General features: G+C 40.1%; 4 protein-coding genes across 5 annotated transcripts; all 4 read right to left on the minus strand.

Moving 5' to 3' along the window:
• Window positions 1-729: 729 nt before the first annotated feature.
• LOC137731577 (regulator of G-protein signaling 1-like) lies at window positions 730-4,638 on the minus strand. The gene is made up of 11 exons (XM_068470716.1): window positions 4,417-4,638; window positions 3,778-3,898; window positions 3,596-3,659; window positions 3,407-3,491; window positions 3,132-3,205; window positions 2,858-3,049; window positions 2,113-2,201; window positions 1,768-2,006; window positions 1,344-1,468; window positions 1,078-1,199; window positions 730-964 (listed from the first exon to the last, which is right to left on the minus strand). The coding sequence occupies exons 1-11, from the start codon at window positions 4,491-4,493 to the stop codon at window positions 794-796; spliced, it is 1,359 nt and encodes a 452-aa protein (XP_068326817.1). The 5' UTR covers window positions 4,494-4,638; the 3' UTR covers window positions 730-793.
• A 2,484-nt stretch (window positions 4,639-7,122) lies between these two features.
• LOC137730784 (protein NOI4-like) lies at window positions 7,123-7,793 on the minus strand. The gene is made up of 3 exons (XM_068469744.1): window positions 7,785-7,793; window positions 7,281-7,502; window positions 7,123-7,152 (listed from the first exon to the last, which is right to left on the minus strand). The coding sequence occupies exons 1-3, from the start codon at window positions 7,791-7,793 to the stop codon at window positions 7,123-7,125; spliced, it is 261 nt and encodes an 86-aa protein (XP_068325845.1).
• Window positions 7,794-13,436: 5,643 nt separating this feature from the next.
• LOC137732171 (uncharacterized) lies at window positions 13,437-16,286 on the minus strand. Of its 2 annotated transcripts, XM_068471472.1 has the most exons (9): window positions 16,143-16,286; window positions 15,947-16,038; window positions 15,700-15,746; window positions 15,335-15,592; window positions 14,885-14,945; window positions 14,467-14,591; window positions 14,210-14,272; window positions 13,993-14,117; window positions 13,437-13,832 (listed from the first exon to the last, which is right to left on the minus strand). In XM_068471472.1, exons 2-9 carry the CDS (start codon window positions 15,996-15,998, stop codon window positions 13,691-13,693), a joined length of 873 nt encoding a protein of 290 aa, XP_068327573.1. In that variant the 5' UTR covers window positions 15,999-16,038; window positions 16,143-16,286; the 3' UTR covers window positions 13,437-13,690. The 2 variants fall into 2 exon arrangements, with proteins under 2 accessions (XP_068327573.1, XP_068327572.1); XM_068471471.1 differs by lacking the exon at window positions 16,143-16,286 and having other exon boundaries at window positions 15,947-16,121.
• Window positions 16,287-16,677: 391 nt separating this feature from the next.
• LOC137730735 (trans-Golgi network-localized SYP41-interacting protein 1-like) lies at window positions 16,678-24,205 on the minus strand. Its single transcript, XM_068469693.1, has 8 exons — window positions 23,714-24,205; window positions 23,412-23,618; window positions 19,775-23,311; window positions 18,618-19,479; window positions 17,859-18,499; window positions 17,484-17,631; window positions 17,309-17,390; window positions 16,678-17,077 (listed from the first exon to the last, which is right to left on the minus strand). Exons 1-8 carry the CDS (start codon window positions 23,876-23,878, stop codon window positions 16,975-16,977), a joined length of 5,745 nt encoding a protein of 1,914 aa, XP_068325794.1. The 5' UTR covers window positions 23,879-24,205; the 3' UTR covers window positions 16,678-16,974.
• Between the last annotated feature and the right edge of the window lie 145 nt (window positions 24,206-24,350).

A 24,350-nucleotide genomic window follows, 5' to 3' on the forward strand; every position in this document is an offset into this window, starting at 1 on the left:
CACTCGGATAGAGGATCTTCGTCGGATTCTCTTTGTGAGGATCTTGGGAATCCTTTAATCATATACGTTCATCGTGCATCATGCGGTTAGTTTTTGTCAGATACTGTTTATATTTAATTTAAAATAAAAAAATTTACAATGATTTTTAACCCACGATATACGATGAACGAATGTGATATGAGGATCTCCAGAATCCTCACAAAAAGGATTCAGCAAGGATCCTCACTCCTTTGACCCTAGTTATACATGAGCCCTTGGCAAATACTTAACTGCAACTGGTTTCCGTATCGCTCTTCTTTTAGTGTTCCTCGTCACATGATTATAGTCGTGATTAAAGATCAAGAAAGAAGACCGCATGAAACTTACACGCAAGTTCTTCCCGAGCCCTTTGGTATGCTTCCTCTCCATAACTACAACATGAAGATCACAACAGCTGGAAACTACTTGTAGAATCATTTTTTTCAATTTTTAGAAGGTAGTGTAACTCATAACATATCTGAAGAGGTGGTATGTACAGATCAAGTGACGCTACGCCTTCATAAACTAGCTACAATCAAACACTTCTTCATGTGTCCGGTAATCGCCAAACAAAAATATACTATACTTTCATGAAACTTCCATATCTTTTCTTAATCTTCAGTTAGTTTATACCGTCCAAGCGATAATGTTGTCGGAAGCAGAATCTTCACTCAACGATAGCATACCCTTGTGGATCTAACAAGCTTCCAGTTACCATATTTTTCCATGATTCCTGGCTCATTGTAGGCCTTGGTGCTGAGTGTTACAGCCAAAGTCATGATTCTTGTTCTTGGTGAAATGGATCATCAACGCCACGTACAGAACTCAACCTAGGCGTGGGAGAGGGGTTCCAACTTGTCATCTGTTCCAGCTCATGAGATCTCATACTGGCTTCTTCTTTGAACTTCATGGAGTATATAGATGACCAGAAATCTTTTGCCAAGTTCTTCAGAGGGTAAAAAAAGAGAAAGAAAAGCTTAGAAATCAATCCACTGTAATATTAAACTAAATAGAAGTCAGTTGAAGAAAATTTTTTGGAGCCTGAAATATTCATCCTACCGTTTTCATCAGCTGTATCAGCTCATTTAAAGCATCGTTAAAAAGATTTGGTTGTGCCAGATTGGAAGTAGTCAAAATTGCTTGTCTGCTTCGGTGAGAAATGTTCACCTCCATTGCTGCACCTGTATGGTGAAATTGGAACAAAAATGCCCCCACATACTTGTGAGACTTAACTCCTAGTTCGTGTGAGACTAGGTTGAAGACGGTAAATCATATCGTTAAGCAGCAGAACAAAAATGTTGGCTTTCACTGACAAAATCACAAACCTGCAATTATGTATTTGTCAATGATATGCCGTGCCATGTAAATCCTTCTTACAGGATCATCCGCTGGTATTTTACCAAGTTCATGCACTTCCTCATAAAAATGGACACTCTCCCCTGCCAAACAACTGTGATTAAGAAGAACAATAGAACAAAATAAATACTCCACGTGATCAATGATTTATTCTTTATCTCAATTGTCCGTGCAGAAAATAGATACCACTGCAAGTTTTTGATAGAAAAATGCATAATCTTTGAAGGTTCCATTTGGCTGGATAAAATTACTTTCAGCCTTTGGGCAATTCATTATTTCTTTTCAGTTAGCTTCAGGAGAAAGTCGTGTTCTGTACTCAAGAGGATATTTCAGCATAATAATTATTATTGCAAATGTATTTTAAAATATGTAACTTAGTGAAAAAAGGAATACCTGTTTGCAAATTCCATGAAGGACTGACGGAATATTTTGTTCATAAGAAGTTTATCAAGTGGTTCATTAGGATCCACCACAGGTGCTGGTTCCCTTGGCAATAGCATTCCACTGTTAGGTATGCCCAGAGCCTTACCCATTGTCTCAAATGATAGGGGCTCCCTTTTCCTCAAGCTGATTTGTGATAGAAGAGGTTGTGAACTTGATATCGAAAATAAAGCTAACACAAGAATGCTTGCCTATCACATATACCTTAGAAATGTTAGCACACGCATAACACGTAAGTACTTTTACACTGGTGCATAACATGAAAAGGTACTACTACTACCAGATGATAAATCATACCGTAACTAAGAGCACAAATCTAGAGGCAACTTGAAGCCCCGAGATATCATCATGAATTTCATTCAAAATGTAAGCAACAACCCATACTCCTGGAAGCAATAAGGAGAACCAGTCAAAAGCCGGTCAAACAAGTTGTACTGATTCAATTAACCATATATTACTGATATATTGCAGCCTTCATCATCTTACAAGAAAGTTAAGAATCAATGACGCAGTTTTCAGTAACATGATAGTTTCTTCCACGATATCTAAGAGCAGAAGTAAACTAGCCTCTTTAGCAGCCAAGGAAACAAATGAAAATGCTAGGACTATTGTGCCTTCCTCTTTTTCAAGATTAATATGGAAGCACGAAACATTAGTAGAGATTTTTTATGTCATGCCTAAAACATTTATTTCGACTCCTATCAGAGAAACAAATTGCAGGTCAAAGTGTATAGTTTGATTGCCATGTGAGGCAGACAATTAGTGAGGTCCAACAAATGAGTACATCCGCGTCTACTATGTTTTCCCTTATGAGTTATGAGCAGGAATATACAACTTTATGTAGTCGAAAACCCCCCACAAACTTTATGACAGAGATACCAATAAGGCCTATACAACAAGACTACATTTGGGACCACTTGACATTCAAACTAAAGAAATCTAATCTGAATTGGATTAAGATGAACACCCTTCACTGGAAAAAATTTGGAGTATCATTTTTGATATTCATCGAACAAACCAAAAATAGATCACCGTGGTGTACCAATTGAAGAGGCTGAGACAAGTATTCCCTGCCAGAGGTCTCTAAGTTCGTCAAACCTGAACTCTATATGCCGAATAGCCCCTGTGAATCCTACCAAAATGGCAACATATAGTGCGTGGAGGGACATGTCTGGGATGATCCACTGAGCTCCCATGTGACATCGATGATTTAGAGGCTCTTTGATGTGGATCACTACAAATCATATAAGACACCATGTAAGACACAGGCCTCCGGAGTAGATATCCCAAGTAGAAATCAATTCAGAGAGCCTTACAAGCAGCCCAAGCAATCCATGGCAAGAGAATTAGTGGAAGAAAAATATAAGATCTGATTGGTGGTAGACACCTCCTGAAATTTCAATTGCATATAAGTGTAGCACACAGGTTATCAATAAAAACCAATACAAATGCAACCTAAATCTCTTTCTTAATTGGTTTTGGTTCCGCAGCTTAATTTTCTGATTGAATACTTGGCAAGTTGCAGCCCAATTGTAATATTGAGCTTTACAATTCAACATTGATTTCTTAAGTATGTAAAACATATGCTTACTTTACAAAAATGTAATACAGTTGAAAGGCCTGTGATATGCGGCAGCTAAGTAGTAAACCAAAGCCAAGAGGAGCTCCAATCCAGACTGAAAGAAAAAAAGATACTTAAAAGAGTACACAAGACTAAAGATATTCACAAACGAGAAACTGTAAAATTAACTTCAAAGTCATGATAAAATCAGTATACAACCTGCCCAAAGATAGCAAGACTGCCACCAATATGTCTTCTCGAATTTCAGAAAATTGAGAGACATCTGCAGGGAAACATGCTTTATTTATAAATGGTAACAAAAGATTCCCATAACACAACTTATAACAGAAGTTATTAAGAACCATATTGATGGATTATTGAACATAGAAATCGATAATCACCACAAGCGACAACAAAAGGTTGAAGCTGGCGTAAATTTGAATCACTGGAATCCAAAAGCTACTGCGTTTCGGAAGAGGAATTTTGTGAACGGCAAAGGGTAAGATTGCCCGTGAAAGAAGCCTGAAAGAAAGAAACCAACCATACAAAAGACTGGAGTTATTTTATGAGCGAGGTTTGTTCAGCATAAAAGTATAATAATCACAGAATAACTCAAAGCACATGAACAAACAAATCAGCATATATAATCTGAAAATTCTATAATTTCTTTCCATTCATTCACTATGAACAATGAGGTCAACAACTTTGCTTATCAAACTTTGAACATCAAATAGTACTTCTATCCAAACTAATTAACTCATAGAAAGCTAAAGGCTACAAATTTGGACACCCTATTGCACCCTTTCACATGGAAATTTCAAATCTTTTGCTTTAACTCAAAATTCTCTCTGATACATTAAATCAAACAGATACCCAGCAAGCAATATGTTACAAGATTTCACCCAATCTAACTTCCCCATCAGCAAGAGCATCAGAATCCCAAAACCCCAAAGCAAACTAATTTGAAAAAACCCAACAAAACCTATTAAACTGTGATGAATTTAATCACATAAAGACCCACTAGAGCCAGAAAAACTTACAGAATGAAACAGACGGCGGATATGGCGACGGCTAAGTAGTCGCAGGCACAGCCACCTTCCACTGCGCAGCTTGCCATTTTCTTTGCATTTGGGGTATTCGGGTTCACCCAGTACGTTTTTAGGATCCGAAATCAGAAGATTTTAGGACGCCCCGCCCACCAAGTCATCAGCTTCGAGGTGCGTCCTTTTTCTGTGCAGTGCAAGCCATCGGACAATGGCAGCTTGGCTTTCGCACATGATGTTTGGACCAGTAGGGACCACAGTGGAAATATTGTTTTCATTTGTTACAATTCGAAGACTCTAAGGCTGCATTTGTTGCACCGAACTGTTTCGAATTAGACTAGCTTCAAAGACTAAGTTAGATTGTAGACTAGACTAAGCTGGACTGATTTAGTAAAGCGTTTGGTGCAGCGTTAGACTAAGAAGCATGATTGCAATATTATATTATTTTATATTAATTTAATATATATTAATTAATATTTTATTATTACTTTATCATTTTCCTTTTCTTTTTTTTTTTCTAGAATCAGCCTTCTCCAATATCTGTAATCTTCATTTTTCACTCCACCTCTCCATCTCCCCTTCCCTTTTTCCCCATTTTTGTATCTCCGCCTCTCCCTCCTATTTCCCTTTTCTCCCCATTTTTGCCCCACCTTTTTTTTAGGGTCATGTTTTTCAGAAAGACACAATCTTTGAGAGACCCACAGGAGGGAAAGAGAGAGATATCGAAATCAAGGGTTGCTTTCATGCATGTTTTGGTTCTTCCAAAAACAAAAAAACGCAAGAGTAATACGATGTCCTCTATGAGTCTGTTCTTGCATCTTTGAGAGACCCATAGGCAGTGTCTCACTCCCCTTTTTTTTTTTCTCTCGCTTCACCTCTATGCTCTCCCATCGCTTTCTTTGTATTTCTTTTTTCTTCAGATTTGGTACCTGTATTTTCTGGGAAAATCATAGTTTGGTCAAGAAAAATCACTCACAGTCACGGCACTCATGCTAAAGTTTTCAATCTTGTTGACGGAAGAATCTGGGTCACCATGAGACCCCTTTTTACCGTCGTTCGGGTCAACCCAGATGGCAAAAAACCCCAAATCACCAACCCAGATGCCAAAAGGGCGCTAGGTTTACCAGACGATAGAGATCGACGACAGTCGTTTCTGGTTTGGTTAGTGGAGAAGGGAGGGTTGATGCTGCTCATGCGGGTTTGAGCGACGCTACTTGCAGAAGAGGGAGACGGGACTAGCAATCCCGTAGTTTTTGGGGATCCTCGTTAAGAACTTGTAGCGAGGTGAATAATCCGAGCGAGTCCGACCTAAGCTCATTAAATCTAATCCTGGTGCAGACCAAACAAGGGACTACAATCTAGTCCAGTCCAGTCCCCCCTAATCCGGTCAAACAAACGGGCCCTAAGATTGCAAGGGGCTCGTTAAAAAGCCATCTCATCAAAAGGATAATGTTTTAGTGCCTAATAAAAACCTAGATCCTCTCCTTATCATTTTGATGAAAATCTTAGGAATTCGTGAATTATGTCCATTCATCATGTATTATGTGGTCAATTTTTATTAAGTAATGTTTGTGTTTAATTTTAAATAAAAATATTTAAAAAAAACTTATGACCGCACGATGTATGATGAACGGACACAATTTACAGATTCTCTAAATTCTCATAAAGAGGATCCGACGAGGATCCGAATTTTAATAAAAAAGTGTTTGCGTGTTTTTTTGTTTTTAAAAGTTAAAAAAAAAACCTAATTACGCAGTCATTATTTTTTTAAACAAAAACATGTGTTAAAATATTACTGAGCAAAATCAAAAGGTACTCATTAATGAGTATCCAAATTTTATCCATCGTGAAAACAACACACCAAGCTTATGTAAGTACCAAGGCCATCATTTGGACAAATTTTTAGGAGCAGTTTTACTCACCACCATTTAGTGTGGTATATGTTCACCACCCTATTTATCACTGGTAAAGAGATTTATGTAGTAAATAGGCATAAATCTCAAAATTCAAACTCATCTAACGGTAATAAATAAGGTGATGAGCATACACCACACTAAACGGTGGTGAGCATACATCAATGTGTATTACCGGCAGAATTTGAAACTATCTGATTAATTGGCTTGTCAAATCATTCAATATCAATAAGTATATTCACACATTATTGACTACCGCATTTGTTCATCTTATTAATTCCATCACTACATTTACTTAAATAATTGTCAATAATATATCGATATATTTGTCAATGAAAGTTTATGCGGAACTATTAAATGATGTGGCACCATGCAACTGGTAAAGCAATCTGACTCAAAATTTTCCCCCGTCTCAAATACTTGGAGTCTAATTTTTTTTTTTTAAATATGATCGCACGCGTGATATCCCGTAACGAAAGAATTTTTCTATGATTTGGCCAAGAGTACTTGAAAATGTGATCTAGAGGTGACTATTACAGATTTGTCAACCAGTTGCATTAGCATTCAACAGATTGGGCAAATAAAATAAAACAAAACAGCTAATGAAAAAAATTAAATAGTATTTCATTATTCGTTCCTCAATATATCGCTCCCCTTGAAACGGAAAAATCAAGGAGTAACATATCAAAATTGAAAAGAAAAAAAAAATAATAAGGATCAAGGAATAAGAAGAACAATATTGTTTTCTTGTCGTGCAAGATTCTTTCGAATGAGTCAATGGGCAGAAACCCTAAGAACCGCAGCAAATAAGCCACTTGTTCTGCATCCACAAAGTGTAGGTAGATAATTAGTTGTGATATACATTCAATTAGGTTAATCAGAATTTAGAGATATAAACAGACTTAATTTGTTAAATAATTAGGCATGGATATTAATAATTATTATTACCTTTTTGGGGTGATTATTATATTTGTCACTTTTTTTACGGGAAGCATATTTTTCTGGTGCTGCTGCAACATTAATCAATGGAGTTCCACCAGACTTTCTGTCGTCTCTGGCCTTGTTGAATATGACTGTAAATCCTTCAGCCGATGCCGGATCGTTCACGTCCCACTCCCCAAATTTTGGTAGAGGTCCCCCTCCCCCTACTGACGCCCTTCCCTTCTCATACTACAATTTATACAGTAAGCAAACAATGTTATTCATGGAAACAATTTCCTGTGTAATAATCACACATTTGATCTTTCTGTGACTTTTGGACTTCGAACGTCCATTTTTCTGTATAAGATGGATCGTCACTCACGTGTTATCGATACAAAATCTGTCATTTTTTAAAAATCCTAACACACGTACGTCTCGTGCACAGATGATAGAAAAGCAAACCCTACATCTCTAAGATCAGGAAAACAAGATTTACAAGACATGAAGGAAAAAAAAATAAAAAAAACTTACCGCTGCCATTGATGGGTAAATCTGGGGAGATTGGAATCAATTCACAGAGAGGGTTTAAACTTCAAAGAATCTGAGAGATTAGGAGTTACTGTTTGATTGAAAAGAAGGGATTAAGAGAAAATATATAAAGGGAAATTAGAGAGTAAAAAGGCAGAAAAGGATAAGGTCGAAGGGTTCGGTATTTCCTAGATCGAGTAGGCGCCCACTCAAATCGGACGCGGGAACAAAACTTGCCGTTTGAAAAAGCGCGTTTTTGGTCAAAGGCTGCTGCTGCTTCTTCTGCTTAATTATCCAAAACGCTGGCGTCCCTATTAATTTGATGATTTCTAAGCAAACCGCGAATAACCACGGCAGCTTTTGCGGGAAGGGGATGTACTCGTACCCGTCACTGCGTTTCCAAACTTCGAATAAAGCTGTTGCAACTTGCAACACTACTCGCGGTTTCGATTCTTGTTTTTATTGGTCAACGACGGTGCCAAAAATTAGATTAAACAGGTTTTTGTTGGTTAATTCATGTTTAATTTTGTTTGTTTTTGTTGATAAGGTTGTTAGTAGTCATAAGCCGTCCTACCTACAAAGTACAAGCCGTCCTATAAGCCGTCCTACCTACAAAGTATAAGCCGTCCTATAAGCCGTCCTACCCACAAAGTATAAGCTGTCCTACCTACAAAGTACAAGCCGTCCTACCTACAAAGTATAAGCCGTCCTACCTACACACTTGTATCCCTTAATTTAGGGTGATTTGATCTTGATACTTTTGAAGACATGTATATAAATCCTTGTAACCTTGTAGAGAAAGATAATGAGAATCCAAAAGTTTACATGGTATTGAGCCTCTGATCCTCCTTTTTTTTTTCATGGCTTCCGCAACTTCATCTTCCACCTTTTCAATCCCCAATATCTCTACCCTCGTTTCGGTTAAGCTTTCTGAAACCAACTATCTTCCTTGGGAAAGTCAGGTTAAGCCTTTTCTGATTGGCCAAAATCTTTGGCGTTTTGTTGATGGAACTCACCCCTGTCCTCCTCTCTTTATCACCACCCCTGCGCCTGCTGCCTCCCCCACTGCTTCTGTTGATTCTGATGTTATTTCTACGGTGGTTCCTCCTGTGGTCACTACGACTCCTAATCCCGATTACCTTGTGTGGTACCAGACTGATCAGACACTTGTGAGCCTGCTACGTGCTACGCTTACTGAGCCCGTTCTTTCTTTGACTGTTGGGCTGTCCACTTCTCGTGAGATATGGGAGCATCTTCGTCAGAATTTTTCTCAACAATCCCTTGCCAATTCTACCCATAATCGGTTTCAGTTGCTTTCTCTTCAGAAAGGGAACCAAACAATTGCAGAATACTTGGGTCTGGCCAAGCATTTGGCAGATCAATTGGCCTCCATTGGTCAACCTGTTCAGAATGATGATTTGGTTACGTATGTGCTTAACGGCTTGGGGCCTGAATATGAAATGCTTGTCTTGGCCCTGACCAATTTTCCACCTCTGCCATCCTTTAATGATCTGCGTACCCGTCTCCTAGTCTTTGAGTCCAAGCACGCCATGAAACAGGTTGCTGCATCATCCCATTCTGCTTTCTATTCTGCCCGTCATACGGTTGGTGGTTCGTCTGATGGACGCGGTGGTCACTCTTCTTCTCGCCCCAATGGTGCTTCTGGTGGCAATCGGTTTCCCCGTACCCCTAGTGGTGGCCGATCGAATCAACATGGAGGTGTTGGGCGATATGGTCAACGTGGTGCTGTACAACAACGTCTTGGTATTCTTGGACCTGCTCCTGTCAATCGTGGTCCTCAGTGTTGGGCCTGCAACCAATTTGGCCACATTGCTGCATTGTGTCCTCAAGCTACTCGTTCAAATGATGATATCTCTCGTGCCTTTGCTGGTATGCATCTTGCTTCTCCCTCTGATCCAACATGGTATCCCGATACTGGGGCTACTCATCATATGACGAGTGATGCTCGAACAATGACTTTGGCTACTGGGTATGGTTCTCATGACAAGGTGGTTGTTGGTAGTGGTGAAGCCCTCCCTATTGCGCACACTGGTAATATTTCCTTTGAGTCTGGGTCGTTTATTTTTCGATTATCCCAAGTTTTACATGTTCCAGCAATTAAAAAGAATTTATTGTCGGTTGCTAAGTTTACACGTGATAATCTTGTTAGTTTAACGTTCTTTCCTTGGGGTTTTGTCATCCGTGATTTAAAAACCGGTGTTGTTCTTTTTCAGGGCCCATGTGAGGATGGCCTCTATCCCATTAAGCTTGGTCTTGCCTCTAGGAATTGGTCAGCTCCCAAACGTGCTTTTGTTTCCGTTTTAGCGTCGTCATCACTTTGGCATCGTCGTCTTGGGCATCCATCTCGTCAAGTTCTTAGTGTATTAGCCTCTAGTGATGTATTAGGCTCGTCTTTTTCAGTTTCAAATAAAAAATTTTGTAATCATTGTGCGTTGGCTAAATCTCATCGTCTGTCATTTCATTCTTCTGAACATTATGCTAAGTCTCCTTTTGAATTAATTCATTATGATGTTTGGATGTCTCCTATTTTGTCAGTCTCCGGTTTTCGTTATTATGTCTTGTTTACCGATGACTACACACGGTATACATGGATTTATCCCATGCGTAATAAGTCAGAGGTTTTTACTCACTTTAATACTTTTCTCACTCTTATTTATAATCAATTTTCGACCATGGTTAAAATCTTCCAAAGTGATGGGGGTAAGGAGTATGATAATTTATCGTTTCGGACCATGTGTGCGCAAAAAGGGATTCACCACAGATTTTCTTGTCCGCATACCCCGCAGCAAAACGGCCTTGCTGAACGCAAACACCGTCATATTTCTGAAATGGGACGCACATTGTTACTTGCTGCCAATCTTCCTCCTAAATTTTGGGCTGAGGCACTTTGCACCGCTGTTTATGTTTTGAATCGGTTACCCTCTCATGTTCTTAAGTGGGCCTCTCCATTCCAAATGCTATTTGGACGGTCTCCAGATTATATGGCTTTCCGAACTTTTGGTTGTGCTTGCTTTCCGTATCTTGGTGATTATATGACTAATAAACTACAACCTAGATCTTTGGCTTGTGTTTTTCTTGGCTACAGTGACCAATACAAGGGTTATCGATGTCTTCACCCTCCGACTGGCCGAGTATATCTCTCTCGTCATGTTATTTTTAATGAGGACTCCTATCCTTATGGTGCTCTTGCTGCTTCTTCCACGATGCCACCATCAGACTTTGCATTTGTGCCAATTATTCATGCACCTTACTCGCTGCCCTCTGAGACGCAAACTCTGCCTACACCGCCATCTACTAGTTCTCTGAAACCACCTGTTGCTCCTCTCTCTGCAGCAGCTGCTTCAGATTCTGGTGGTCCTGGCGTCACAGCTCCACCTGCATCTGGTAGCTTACTCCCGTCAGCTAGCGAGCCATCTCAAGCTATTGTTACTGCCCCAGTTCCATATATTGGACCTCAAACTCACTCCAAATCGGGTATCTTTAAACCCAAAGCTCGGTCTTACTTTGCATCGCGCCATCCCATTCCTCACGCCTTCATTGCTCTGGTTGGGGAAGATTCTGAACCTACATGTTACAGCCAAGCATCTCGGTCCCCTGAATGGAGACAGGCGATGTCCGATGAATTCAATGCTTTATTAAAACAACGTACGTGGTCTTTGGTTCCTCTGGTTCCTCGTGCCAACATCGTCGGTTGTAAATGGGTGTTTAAGTTGAAACAGAATTCGGATGGCTCGATTGAACGTCATAAGGCGCGTCTTGTCGCCAAGGGGTTTCACCAACAAGCCGGTGTTGATTATTCAGAAACTTTTAGTCCCGTGGTTAAACCTACGACGATTCGCACAGTTTTGAGTTTAGCAGTGCACTTTGGGTGGCCTCTTCATCAACTTGATGTGAAGAATGCTTTTCTTCATGGCTCTCTTATGGAGGAGGTTTATATGCAGCAGCCGCCAGGTTTCGTTGATCCCACTCGCCCTAATTATGTGTGTAAATTGCACAAGGCACTCTATGGTCTTAAACAAGCACCACGTGCTTGGTTTCAACGCCTCAGTGCTTTCCTTGTCCATTCTGGCTTTGTTCAAAGTAGGGCGGATAGCTCCATGTTCACTTTTCATCAGGGTTCTACAATTTTGATTTTTCTTCTCTATGTTGATGACATAGTATTGACGGGTAATGCTTCTTCTCTACTTCAAACCTTTATTGCAGTTTTGGGTAAGGAGTTTGAACTTAAAGACCTTGGGCGTTTACACTATTTCTTGGGTGTCGAAGTCTCCCATCTATCTTCTGGCCTTCGGTTGACACAAAACAAATATACTCTTGATATTTTGAAACGTAGTAATATGCTTGAGTGTAAACCATGCCCTACTCCAGTTGCTGCCAAGACTTCTTTATCTGCTACCTCAGGTTCACCTCTTCCAGATGCATCCCTTTATAGACAAATTGTGGGCTCACTTCAGTATCTCACGTTAACGCGTCCTGACATCTCCTTTGCGGTGCAAACTGTTGCTCAATTTATGGGACGTCCTACCACTGACCATATGGATGCTGTTAAACGTATCTTGCGATATCTTAAAGGGACTTTGGGCATGGGAATTACGTTCACACCCTCTGCTCAACCATTTCAGCTTGCTGCCTATTCGGATGCGGATTGGGCGGGGTGTCCAGACACCCGCCGTTCTACAACTGGTTTTTGTGTTTACTTGGGGAATAATTTAATTTCTTGGTGTGCCAAGAAGCAACGGACAGTGTCTCGCTCTAGTGCTGAAGCGGAGTATAGGGCTCTTGCCTTTGCTTGTGCCGATACCATTTGGATCCTCAGTTTACTACATGAACTACGGGTGCCTGTTCGTCTTCCTGTTTTGATGCATTGTGACAACTTAAGTGCAACGTACATGGCTGCTAACCCCGTGTTTCATGCTCGCACTAAGCATATTGCCCTTGACTATCATTTCGTTCGTGAACGAGTTGCTTCTGGTACTCATCGAGTTCAGTTTCTGCCTTCCACATTGCAGCTTGCAGATGTCTTTACGAAGGGGCTGTCTACGGCGCGTTTTCGATCTCTGTGTTCAAACTTTGTCTCCTCCCCAGAGTCAAGTTTGCGGGGGGATGTTGATAAGGTTGTTAGTAGTCATAAGCCGTCCTACCTACAAAGTACAAGCCGTCCTATAAGCCGTCCTACCTACAAAGTATAAGCCGTCCTATAAGCCGTCCTACCCACAAAGTATAAGCCGTCCTACCTACAAAGTACAAGCCGTCCTACCTACAAAGTATAAGCCGTCCTACCTACACACTTGTATCCCTTAATTTAGGGTGATTTGATCTTGATACTTTTGAAGACATGTATATAAATCCTTGTAACCTTGTAGAGAAAGATAATGAGAATCCAAAAGTTTACAGTTTTTATTTGAACTTGTTTGGATTAACAGCGTTTTAACTACAATGTTAGAAGAACTTGACATGAATATACCACAATCATAGCGTTCTGTGTTAATCATACAATATCATGAAGAGACAACTGATCGAGTATTAATGTCTTTGTGTCATCTTAGTTGCTCACCTCAAAATTTTAGTTTTACTAGTTTTACATCATTAAGTTTTTAGATGGCATAAAAAAGATGACAAAAGTTCTTTTAAAAGTACACAAATACGTTAAAAATAATGGAATTGACTAGAGTACATACATGGTACGAAACACCGACAAAATGAATCAAAACTTGCACAATATTCGCGTGGTTATGCACACGTGCGTGCATTAGTTTTGTTTCAACTTTCTTCCTCACAGATAAACAGAAGTAATACGTTTTAGTAATAGTGCCTCACTAGCTATACATTCCCCAAGTTACAAGACAAATTATGTACATTTTCTAGTAAGGGTGACAGTGGCAGTCTTCTCATATCTTCCGTGATGAATCTGATCGGTAACGCCATAACATCCCTCCAACCAAATTGTTGACTGCATGAGAAGCCATTGGCACGATAAGGCTAGAGGAGACGACGGTTGCATAACCATACACAAGACCCACAAAAGTTGCCCTGAAACACGTTTTAACGCAAAATCATAACTAATCTTCAATGCAGTTTCATGAGAGTTCATCGAAATAATTATACGTGACATGAAATGAAAAAAGAAAAACTGTCTAGCAATGGCATGAATGAACCATTTCTGAAGTGTTAGAGATAAGAGGATAAGTACCAAACAGCGAAGGAATACTTTCGGCCACTGCCCAGGTGTAGAACACCAAAAATGATGGCGACTACCAAGGCGCTCCTCCAATTAGATCCAAAAAGTGGTAGCAAGGCACCCCGAAAAAGAATTTCCTGCCCGTCCAATGCACGATGAATTAATGCAAAATTAGCTGAGCAGAGAAGAGTTGAACAATACTACAATCTGTTTACAAGTATTAGCTAACCTCACTGACCCCGGGCAAAAATGCAACGATTATGTAATCGAAAGGTTGAAGTGATGTAAGAACCTAAATTGCAGGAAACAATTTGTGTCAAAGATGCAGAATCAACTATGGACGACACTACCAATAAAAGGGGATGTTTTCAAGCAGCAATGTGGGACTGAATTATTATATTGACAGAGACAACTATTGACTGCAAATCCTTTGTGGTAACTCTTCTGAGTCCTTGCAGATATACAGCTAGAACAGAAAGTAGATACCTGCTGATTGGCTGCTTCGCTGGACTCCGCAAAATCCGGCCATGTCTTCAATAATAGATATCGGCTAAGTGATATCAGAATGACCAATCCTGAAATCAACTGAAGATGCCACACCTCAAAATCAACTGCACCCGATGGGAGAAACAAGTTATGCTTTTGAAACTAATGAAACAACTAAATCCAGAAAAAGACATTAAAATCGGAAACATAAAGGAAAACACAGAAGAAGGCAATAAAAAGTATTGTGCTGTAGTATAAGACTTGGGACTGAAACAACCCACTCTAGACAAATCTTGCTTCAGCAACAGCTTACAGACTGTCCTTGCCAAAGATGCAGTTGTTGCTTCTAATCAAAGAGAAAAAGAATAAAATTTTCACGGGGAATTCTTGCATCGAGATAGTATGTGAAAGTTCATACATGGTACTTCCAATGAGCAGTCAAAGACTGGCAATCCTTCAATTGATGCAACATGAGACACCTGCAAGTTGCAGATAAGATATAAAATTTAAAATGCAGATTACTTGCCAAGTTAAGCAAAACTCAAACCATATTTTTCTGTTCCTTTTACAAAACCTGAAAGTAACATTATACTCTAGAGTAGAATGTCTTAACTATAAACTAAACTCGAGCCTCCGTGCACATAAAATAATCAGAAACAAGGACAATTGTGCCACAGCATGATGTTTAAGAAATTTCAGTGCAGCATGTACGTTCGACAAGGTCCAAAATGTATATCCTGGTCTACAAAACAGACTGGCCTACGATCCTGTTCTCAACAAGGTAAAATAGGACAGTGAAAACAGTTGATTTGCGTGAATCGAAAATTTGAAGGAACATCGATTCAGGAACACACTAAGTAAATACTACCTGTCGAATAATTATACCCAAAGCCGCTATCAACCCGGATGTAACAGTGCAAGCCTGAAGCACAGCACCTCTGGAAGGGAATGCAACCGGTTCCTCTGCAGCTAAATTAACACAAGATTCCACATTCTCGTCATTTTTAACACAATCATCTTCGGAAGCAGTGCTCTTATCTGCTACCTTTTTTCGTGCCTGCCCCTCCCTTCTCAATTTCTTCACCGAATTCTGGCTTGCAAAAGCTCTCGGGCTAATTGCAACTCCCTGCCAAAACAGAAACACACAATTGAATTCACATCATAACAAAATCAAAACCCAACTTCTACACACCAAATACTGTACAAAAAACAAAATATACACGAAATTCTCACACTACATAATTTGGGAGGCAAAACTTTGTGCACGTCAAACTTCCCACCTGAACAAAAGGTTCAAACTTTATACTACCAAATCAAGAAGCATAATCATAAACTCCAACACAGAAGGCCAATTTTTCGGTGTACCGGCCGCGTGGCGATACAATTCTACTCAAATTATACCACCACGTGACTTGTGTTCACGATACCATAAAAATTTATCCGAAGAAAGAAATAACTTTAAGTAGTGTAAAGGACTAACCAACGAAGATAGAGCTTCCCCAACTCAATGGGATCACAGAAAGGGAACCCATTGGCCAATTGCAGGCCAGAGTCCAATCCAATATTGGTTTCCTGTAAAAACCCAGTTTAGGAAATGAAATTTCGGTTTAGATTTTATTCATTTGAGCAAAAAAAAAAAAAATGGAAGTTGAAGATCTAACGAGCGTTTTACGAACCTGTGAGTAAAATTATGGAGTAAAAACGGCTGCTAAAAGCCCCGCGCTTTACAGCTAAAGAAGCAAGGGAGCGACCGGAGCTTCAAGTCCCAAGATCGAACAACCAACGACCACCACAACTGCTGCCACGTGGATCTTTGAAGACAGACAACAAACAAGGGATATCCTAAAGTTGACTACTGTTGAAAGCCAGTACAACACCAGGGATGGATCCTGTATGTTTTTCGCAGAAATGTTCTCGTGTACCATCATTTATCTGCTGATGTGCTTTTGATGTTTTAATTTCAACCGTTTGACGCCAAATAGAATGGTGAATAACCATAAATCTTTGATCATTCAAGACTTGCATGCACGGATACACTACCACGTGACGTCTTATGTTGATAATATAAAAATGTGTTACCTTTTTCCTATATGATTGTATTATTAACACCTAACACCATCGTGATGATGAATCCGTGCCATGAGTTGTTCTCGTGTCATATCACATAAAAAAATTTTAGAAACACGATACATCAAAATGAGAAATTCCGAATGTTGAGAAATGCGTGTCTGTGTTACTGGATTCACTACAGAGATATGAGATTCACTGAGTGTCGTATACCAAACAACTACGATGAAACAAAACAAGCAACAAAATGTGGAAAAATTTCCACCTGCAATTTGATTCTCTGCAACCTAAAAAAATGTGATTGCATCGAATTTTATAGTTTGGGGATGGGACATATATGCAAAGCGAAAGAAATGAACGGCAAAAGGAAATGACGAAATGTCTGTCTATGATACAATTTGGTTGCACACCCTAATGAGGGACAACCAGAGACTTGATTGGTTACAAAATGGTTCCCAGCAGCCACAGATGCAAGAAGAGCCAGTAGACGATAAGTCCGAGCCTTGCCCTCGGGCGACTCATCAAAACCCGCCCGCCAGATACCCTGCGTATATAGATTAGAAAAACAAATAAGAATCAAGGTGAAACATAGGAAATGTGGCAGACTGCATTGATCAAAACAACGGCTAAATTCGCTGTGTGTTAGATGTTAGGCAACTACTAAGGTTTTCGTGTAATAAGGTTTCAGAAAAACAAGGTGAAAGGAAGAAAGGATTTTGATGTTTTCCACCGCGACCCCCTTCTCTATATAACAAGGTTAATCTCGGGAGTTTACCAAATTCCATCTATTCGATCTGCAACCAACTTTCCTTGTCTTGGAATGAGACCAGATGCATTGAGAGACTTGAATACATGACCTGGAAAAGGACAAGAAAATAAAAACAGAAGGAAATAAGTTTTACCATGCCTTAAAAGTGTTTGGAACGATAGACAAATCATAAAGTGCACACCTTTGTCTTCATCAGTTTCTTCACTGTTGAGTAACCGGGTAGATTCAGAGCCAATTTCAATTGCCAGATGGTCAGTTGAACCCTTTCGCATAGTTCGCACATGGGCTGCTGATTGGACAGGAGATATCCCGTTCTTTCCATGTGATCCCTGAAAATTTTGATTAAACTTCAACTCTTACAGGTCTCCGTACAAAAAACCACAACTGATATTGTTCGGCATGCAACTAACAATAGGCACAACTACTATTTTTTGCACCGTAAGACACCTCAACTTAATTGGAAATTTTATAGCATATATCAACATGTTCAAAAGGAGTCAAATGGTAACGACACAGAGAATGGAATTATAATGGAATCATATAAATGAACATTTACCCCATCTTCAATTTCAGATATCTCTGAACCGGTAGGCAACGAAGGTGCTTCAAAGATGCTCCTGTCCTGGACAATCTCTGACTGAGCAGCCCTTCCTTGAAGTGAATTAACCACAGTCGATAATTCCTCCACAATCTTTTGGCTCTCTCCCAACTTAGTACCAAGATCCTGGGCTTTTGATTTTGAACTTTCGGATTCCAGTTGTAAAGCCCTAACCTGCTTCTCCAATACTGATAGAAGTCCCGTCACACCAGAAGATTTCTGGTCTCCTACTAAATCATTACCTCCTGACATATCTATAATTTTTTCCAAACTATATATGAGCAGAGACAGTTCATTTTTCATCTTCTCTCTACTTTGTCTATCTCCATCATAACTTTCAACCTCCTCCTTCAATTGTTCAATTTCGAGATTCCTAGTCCCAAGAGTTGACTGCAGCTCATCATTTTCATAAGACAACAAGTTTATCTGATGCTGAAGGTCAGTAATACTATCAATAACGTAAAATAGTTTATTCACATGAGATGAAATGTGGGGCTCCAAGTCTCCTCCTAGTGACTCTGGCATAGGGATTTCAATCCCGCTGATCTTGTCAAAGAGGATTTTGATTTCAGATGCTGACAGGAGTGAGTCTTCCGCCTCTGAAACAAGCAACATGAATAAGTAAGTCATTAGAGCACTTACAGTCATTACAACATCAAAGTAAATATGTTCAGCAACATCAGAAAGAGAATAAGAAAGCAAAGAGAAGATATTCACCTTGTTCCTTCATTGACAAAGCATTGCGCAGTGATAAAACTTCAGCCTCTTTTTCGTTGAACTTATCCTCTTTGGATTGATAATCCTCTAGTCTAAGTGCCAGCTTACTGCATGAATTCTGTAATGCTTCTACATCAGCATCCAACTTGGAAATCCTATTTTGTCCAAGATCGCTTTCTTCAACGGCTTTCTCAACAGTCGTCCTCGCTTCTGTCAGTTTCCTCTGCAAATCTTCAATTGTAGAGGCTGCCACTTTACTTGTGCTCTCAAACTGTTTAATCAAAGCTTTAACTTTTCTAATAGAAATGGACAACATTTCTGCGGTTTTCCCATATTTGCTGCCGTATAGACCTTGCTCATTGGTTTCTGTGGTCTCTCCACCAATTTCTCCTGTTTCTGGGAACAGATACTGTTTCAATTCTTCAAGCTCAGGAACAGAGCTCAGTTCAAGTAAATTGTTCTTGACTTGAAACTGAAGTTCTCCAGTAGCATCAGTACAAGAAGAGAGTAGAGAGTTAAGATCATTTTCTAAACTGGCTATTGTATCCTCCTGTTCCTGTTTACTTATTTCCAGATTAGTTGCTTTTTCTTTGACAGACTCCATGTTCTCGGACATAGTGATTACTTCATCCCTTATTGCCTGTAGATTTCTCAACAGATTTGCAATAAACTCATCTACAGAAGAAGAGAAGCGTTCAACATTTTCTGCAAGAATATTGTCTCGCAACTGAAACTTTTCTGCAGTCTTCTTCAAATATGAGGACATATCAGCATCGGAAACACTGGCCTCACCATTATCCTTTTCAACACTGTAAATGTTGTCAAGGCCATCTGAGAAAGACTTCGTCACATATAAATCTTCCTGGAATAAGTAATAAAAGGAGCTCATTAACACAAAGATAAAAAATATTCAGTCATTGGGAACACATCACAGCGACATTCTAATTATAAAGGAGTTTGGTTTTGTCAGAGCCATACATATTCTTCCCAGGAAGAAGTAAGAAATTGACAACAAAAAGAGAATATAAAAAGAAGAAAAAGGAAAGCTCAAAATGCAAAATGGATTCTGGTCCACCAGCATCTGCATGGCATGCACAAAAGAAAAAATAAAGTGAACCGTAAGGAACAAAACTTTCTCCACAGAAAAGCATATATACCTCCAACACTTGGTGTCTTTGCAGCTCTTCTAAATTCATGGAAACACACCGGTCCTTTATATTTTTTAGAATGAGTTCCATATCTTTCAGGCCCTCAAATTTCTTCTCGAAACATCTTTTCACAGTGGACAACAGAGTTTCATCCTTCAGTAACAGGTGAAGATTATGTAGGTGACCACTTTGCTCTATGGACCTGCTTTCTGCGCTGCCATTAGTTCCAGACAACTCTTCATTGCATGTATTTAACTTGGAATTAAGAGTAAATATTTCTTCTTCAGCATTTTTCTTTTCACCTTCAAGTACAGAAATATCATTCTCAGCCTTCAGCAATGCATCTTCCAGTGATTTTATGGTTGCCTGGGCATCTGCTACCTTGTTATCGTGGTATCGAGCTTCGTCTTGCAGTTTCTTTAGCTCACCCTCTAAACTGGTCCTACCAATTTGAACTTCATTGTTTTGTTCAATGAGTAAAGAAACATTGTCCTGTACCTGCGATAGGGAATCTTCGAGTAACTTTATGGTCTTATAGGCCTCTGTTAGTTTGCCAGTCTGAATATCAACTTCCTCTTTTACTTTCTCTAGCTCTGTCTCTGCAGCAGCTCTACCGGCTAAAGCTCCCTCTTTTTCACTGACAAGCACAGATATATTATTTTCTACAAGTGATAACGCCTCTTCCAGTGACTTTTTTGATGCACAAACCTCACCGTACTTGCTAGCTTGAGACTCAGCTTCCTCAATTGCTTTCTCGAACTCTTTCTCAACATTGGTCTTACCCACTTCCATTTGCCTCTTTTGTTCAACAAGTTGAGAAATATCATTCTCTGCAACTGACAACTCATTTTCCAGAGACTTTATAGTTGAGTGAGCTTCTGCTAACTTACCAGCCAGATCATTGGCATCCTCTTTTACTTTTCCCAATTCTTGCTCTGCTTTTTCCTTCGCATCCTGACACTCATTTATGTATCCTGAAATGAACTTCACCTTCCCCACAGGCTCTTCAAAAACTGGATCGACAGGAAGATCAATGCCATCAAGAGATTCGATTACTCTCTGTAACATGTTATTGCTCTCCAATAAGAACTGTTCGAGTTGATCCCGTTGTTCCTTCATTGTAACCAGATCAGCATCTAACTTTGGGATGCGATCTACATCAGCAGACAAACTACTTATCTTGTCCCTGCATTCAGCAAGTGCCAATTGTTCCTGCTGTAACTCAAGCTGTAACTTCTCAATTTCCGATTTCTTTTCATCCAAACGATGTTTCAAGTTTTCCCTGTCTTGAACCAGTCCCTTACCTTTCTTGACTGCCATGGATAACTTCTCCCTTAGCACAGTATTTTTCTCCTCTGATCGTTCAAAATCTCTCTGCAGGGTCCCCTTTTCCTCTTTCAAAACTACAAGTTTTTGAGATACATCCCACAACTCATTCGATAGATTATTCACCTCTGACCTCACCAGAGTCTCCTCTTCTAGTAAAGTCTCACAAAGCATCAATTTCTGATCTCTTACATACAGGTGGGTTTGAATTGTTTCAAACAATTCAGCATCAACCTTTGGAGAATCAAGTGAGGCACTACTCTGTTCTTTTATCTTCCCAATGCATCTGTCAATGAGCAACGCAGTGTCCGAGGAAGGCTCATAGACCTCTTCATTGTCCACTACAACTCCAGACACATCAAGTAACATTCTGACCATATTGGCCTTCTCTGAAGACACCTGTTGCACTTTCTTGACAATCTCTTGGTGATCGGATGTCAGATTGTCCAGCTCTGCTTGGAGATATTCCTTTGACTGCAACTCAGCTGAAAGTGAAGCAGTTAAGTCTTCAATATTTTTACGCGCCACTTCTTTAGTTGCAGTAATTTCATCACGCAATACAAGTACTTCCTCTTTGGCCCTACGAGCCTTCTCCAAAGACACCTGTTGCTCTTTCTTGACAATCTCTTGGTATTCAGATGTCAGATTGTCCAGCTCTGCTTGGAGATATTCCTTTGACTGCAACTCAGCTGAAAGTGCAGTAGTTAAGTCTTCAATATTTTTACGCGCCACTTCTTTATTTGTAGTAATTTCATCACGCAACATAAGTACTTCCTCTTTGGCCATATCAGCCTTCTCCAAAGACACCTGTTGCTCTTTCTTGACAATCTCTTGGTATTCAGATGTCAGATTGTCCAGCTCTGCTTGGAGATATTCCTTTGCCTGCAACTCAGCTGAAAGTGAATCAGTTAAGTGGTCGATATTTTTACGTGCCACTTCCTTAGTTGCAGTAATTTCATTGCGCAACATAATAACTTCCTCTTTGGCCTGAGAAAATGATTCCCTGAGCCAATTCACTTGATACTCTAAATCAGAAGATGAAATAACTTCTGGTAGATCAATTGCATGCATAGCATCTCTCAAGTTTTGGAATTCAAGGGAAATGCCCTTGAGTTTATCATTTTCATCCGAAAGCCACCGAAGTCTCTCTAGAATATCCATAGACTGAAGTTCTTCAGGTACACCGGTCTGAGACATAACCTCCTCCAAACTTTCAATGATTGCATTCTTCTGGGATACTATTTCTTGTAAGGATGCAATCGAATTTTCACTTCTAATCAATTCCTCCTTGGTTAACTCAGCAGCTTCAAGTGCACTTGACTTCTCTTGCAATTCAATCAAACATTTCTCAAGCTGACTTGTTTTTTCAGTAATGGACTGCTTCAACAAGTCCCGTTGCTGTACCAATGCCTTCCCTTTTGTCACGGCCATAGTAAGCTTCTCTCTGGTATTAGCGCACCTATGCTTCTCCTGCTCTAGTTCCATTTTTGTTTGTCCTAGAGCCGCATTTACCATCTCAACTATTCCTTTTTGATTTTCAAGGTCTTCAATCAATTTCCTATTTTCATCCTCCAGATGGCTCAATCTTTCGACAAACTCTGCTTCCTTTCTTTTGTGCTCAAGTAACTCATCACGGGCAGCAGCGAAGATCCCCCCTAATTCCTGCGAGTCAAGATCTGACCTGGCCTCCGGTAAACACTGTCTAAGTTGCTCAATTTCAGAAAGCATCCCTGTCAACTTTTGAATTAAGATCGAAGTGCCTTGCTCAACATGTGCTAATTTTCCACCTATAGAACCATCCACCATTTCTTGTTGATCAACAACACCCTTAAGGGAAGCCAACATCCTGTTAGTCACAAATTCAACGTGTGTATCCTTCTCAATCTGAGCCTCAGATGACACTTCCACAGACATCTGAGCAGAATTCAAAAAAATTGATACCACATCATTCAATACCGAAAACTCATTGACCTTGGCATTGAGTTCCTCAAGCTCTTGATCCTTCTTAAACACAACTCCTTCAAGCTCTCTCACTGCGGCCTCAGTCTGCACCTGTTTTTCCAACGCTGTCTTAACAAGTCCAGAACATTCATTTATCAACTCAGTCCATCGGGTATTAACAAAATTACCGCTTTCGCCAATCGAGGGCTGTGGATCAGTGAAAGCATTGAGCTGAAACCGAAGACTTGCTATTTCTCTGCCAAAAGCCTCTCTTTCTTCCTACATTTTAAAAAACAACAACAACCAACAATCAATACCAAAAACACGAAAATGCCTCGAAAAGCATCAGTCTTTTCGATTGAATAAAACAAATACCAACCTCGAATTGGCGCGCTAAACTTTCCTTCTCGCTAACAGTAGTCTCCAGCAAAAGCCGCAGGCGATCCACCTCATCCATGGCGTAATCCTCCGAGCAATCGACGAACTCCTCTTTCCCCGAATCCTCCGTCACTTTGCCCTTATCTCCCGGAACCCTGTCATCGTCGTCTTCGACTCCGTCCGCCGCCGGCGACCTCGACCCTAATTCCTGCAATTAAAACCGATACCATAGCTATTATGCACCCCCGATTGAATTGAAACGGCACCGTTTCGCAAATTGCAATTCCAGAATTCTCCGCTTACCTGATTCACCGGCTCGGCGACGTCGTCTCGAATCACATTCGAATCCTTGGCCAAACCATTCGGAATTGGACTACCCCGAATCGCATGATCTCCCTCCGCCTCAGCTGCCGAGTCCTCCAGAACCTGCTTCAAGCCAGGTTTCTCAGACATCGGAATGGCGCGCATAAACCAATCCCTCCCTCCTCAGCCACAAGGCCCGGATCCGAAACCCAACCGAACCGGATTATTCAATCCCCGTAATCCCTAGAAATCAATCAGAGAGCTCCGAAATGATCACCGATTGAGACCAAAACCCTAGAAATTTGACCTGTGGAATCCGGTAACAGTTCAAAACGTTGGATACGATGAATAAGGACCACCGTGGGCGGTGTCTCTCTGAACCTGCAGACTGCGGAGCTGACTGTAATTTTCCCACGTTACCCCCTGCTCTGGTTTCTCCCACCAATTTTATTTTTATTTTTATTTTTATTTATTTTATTTTGTGTTTTGATCTTTCCGTTATGGTGCAGTCAATGGCTACCGTTACTCTACACGTTTGGTGAATTACACTAAACTTTTACCAAATTATTGAACCAGTCGAGATCTCTACGGACACAGGAAAGTCGCAAGATTAAAAAATTTGGACTGCTCAATTTAA

The sequence above is a fragment of the Pyrus communis genome, chromosome 4, assembly GCF_963583255.1.
Source record: "Pyrus communis chromosome 4, drPyrComm1.1, whole genome shotgun sequence".
In the NCBI taxonomy this organism is placed as follows: Eukaryota; Viridiplantae; Streptophyta; class Magnoliopsida; order Rosales; family Rosaceae; genus Pyrus; species Pyrus communis.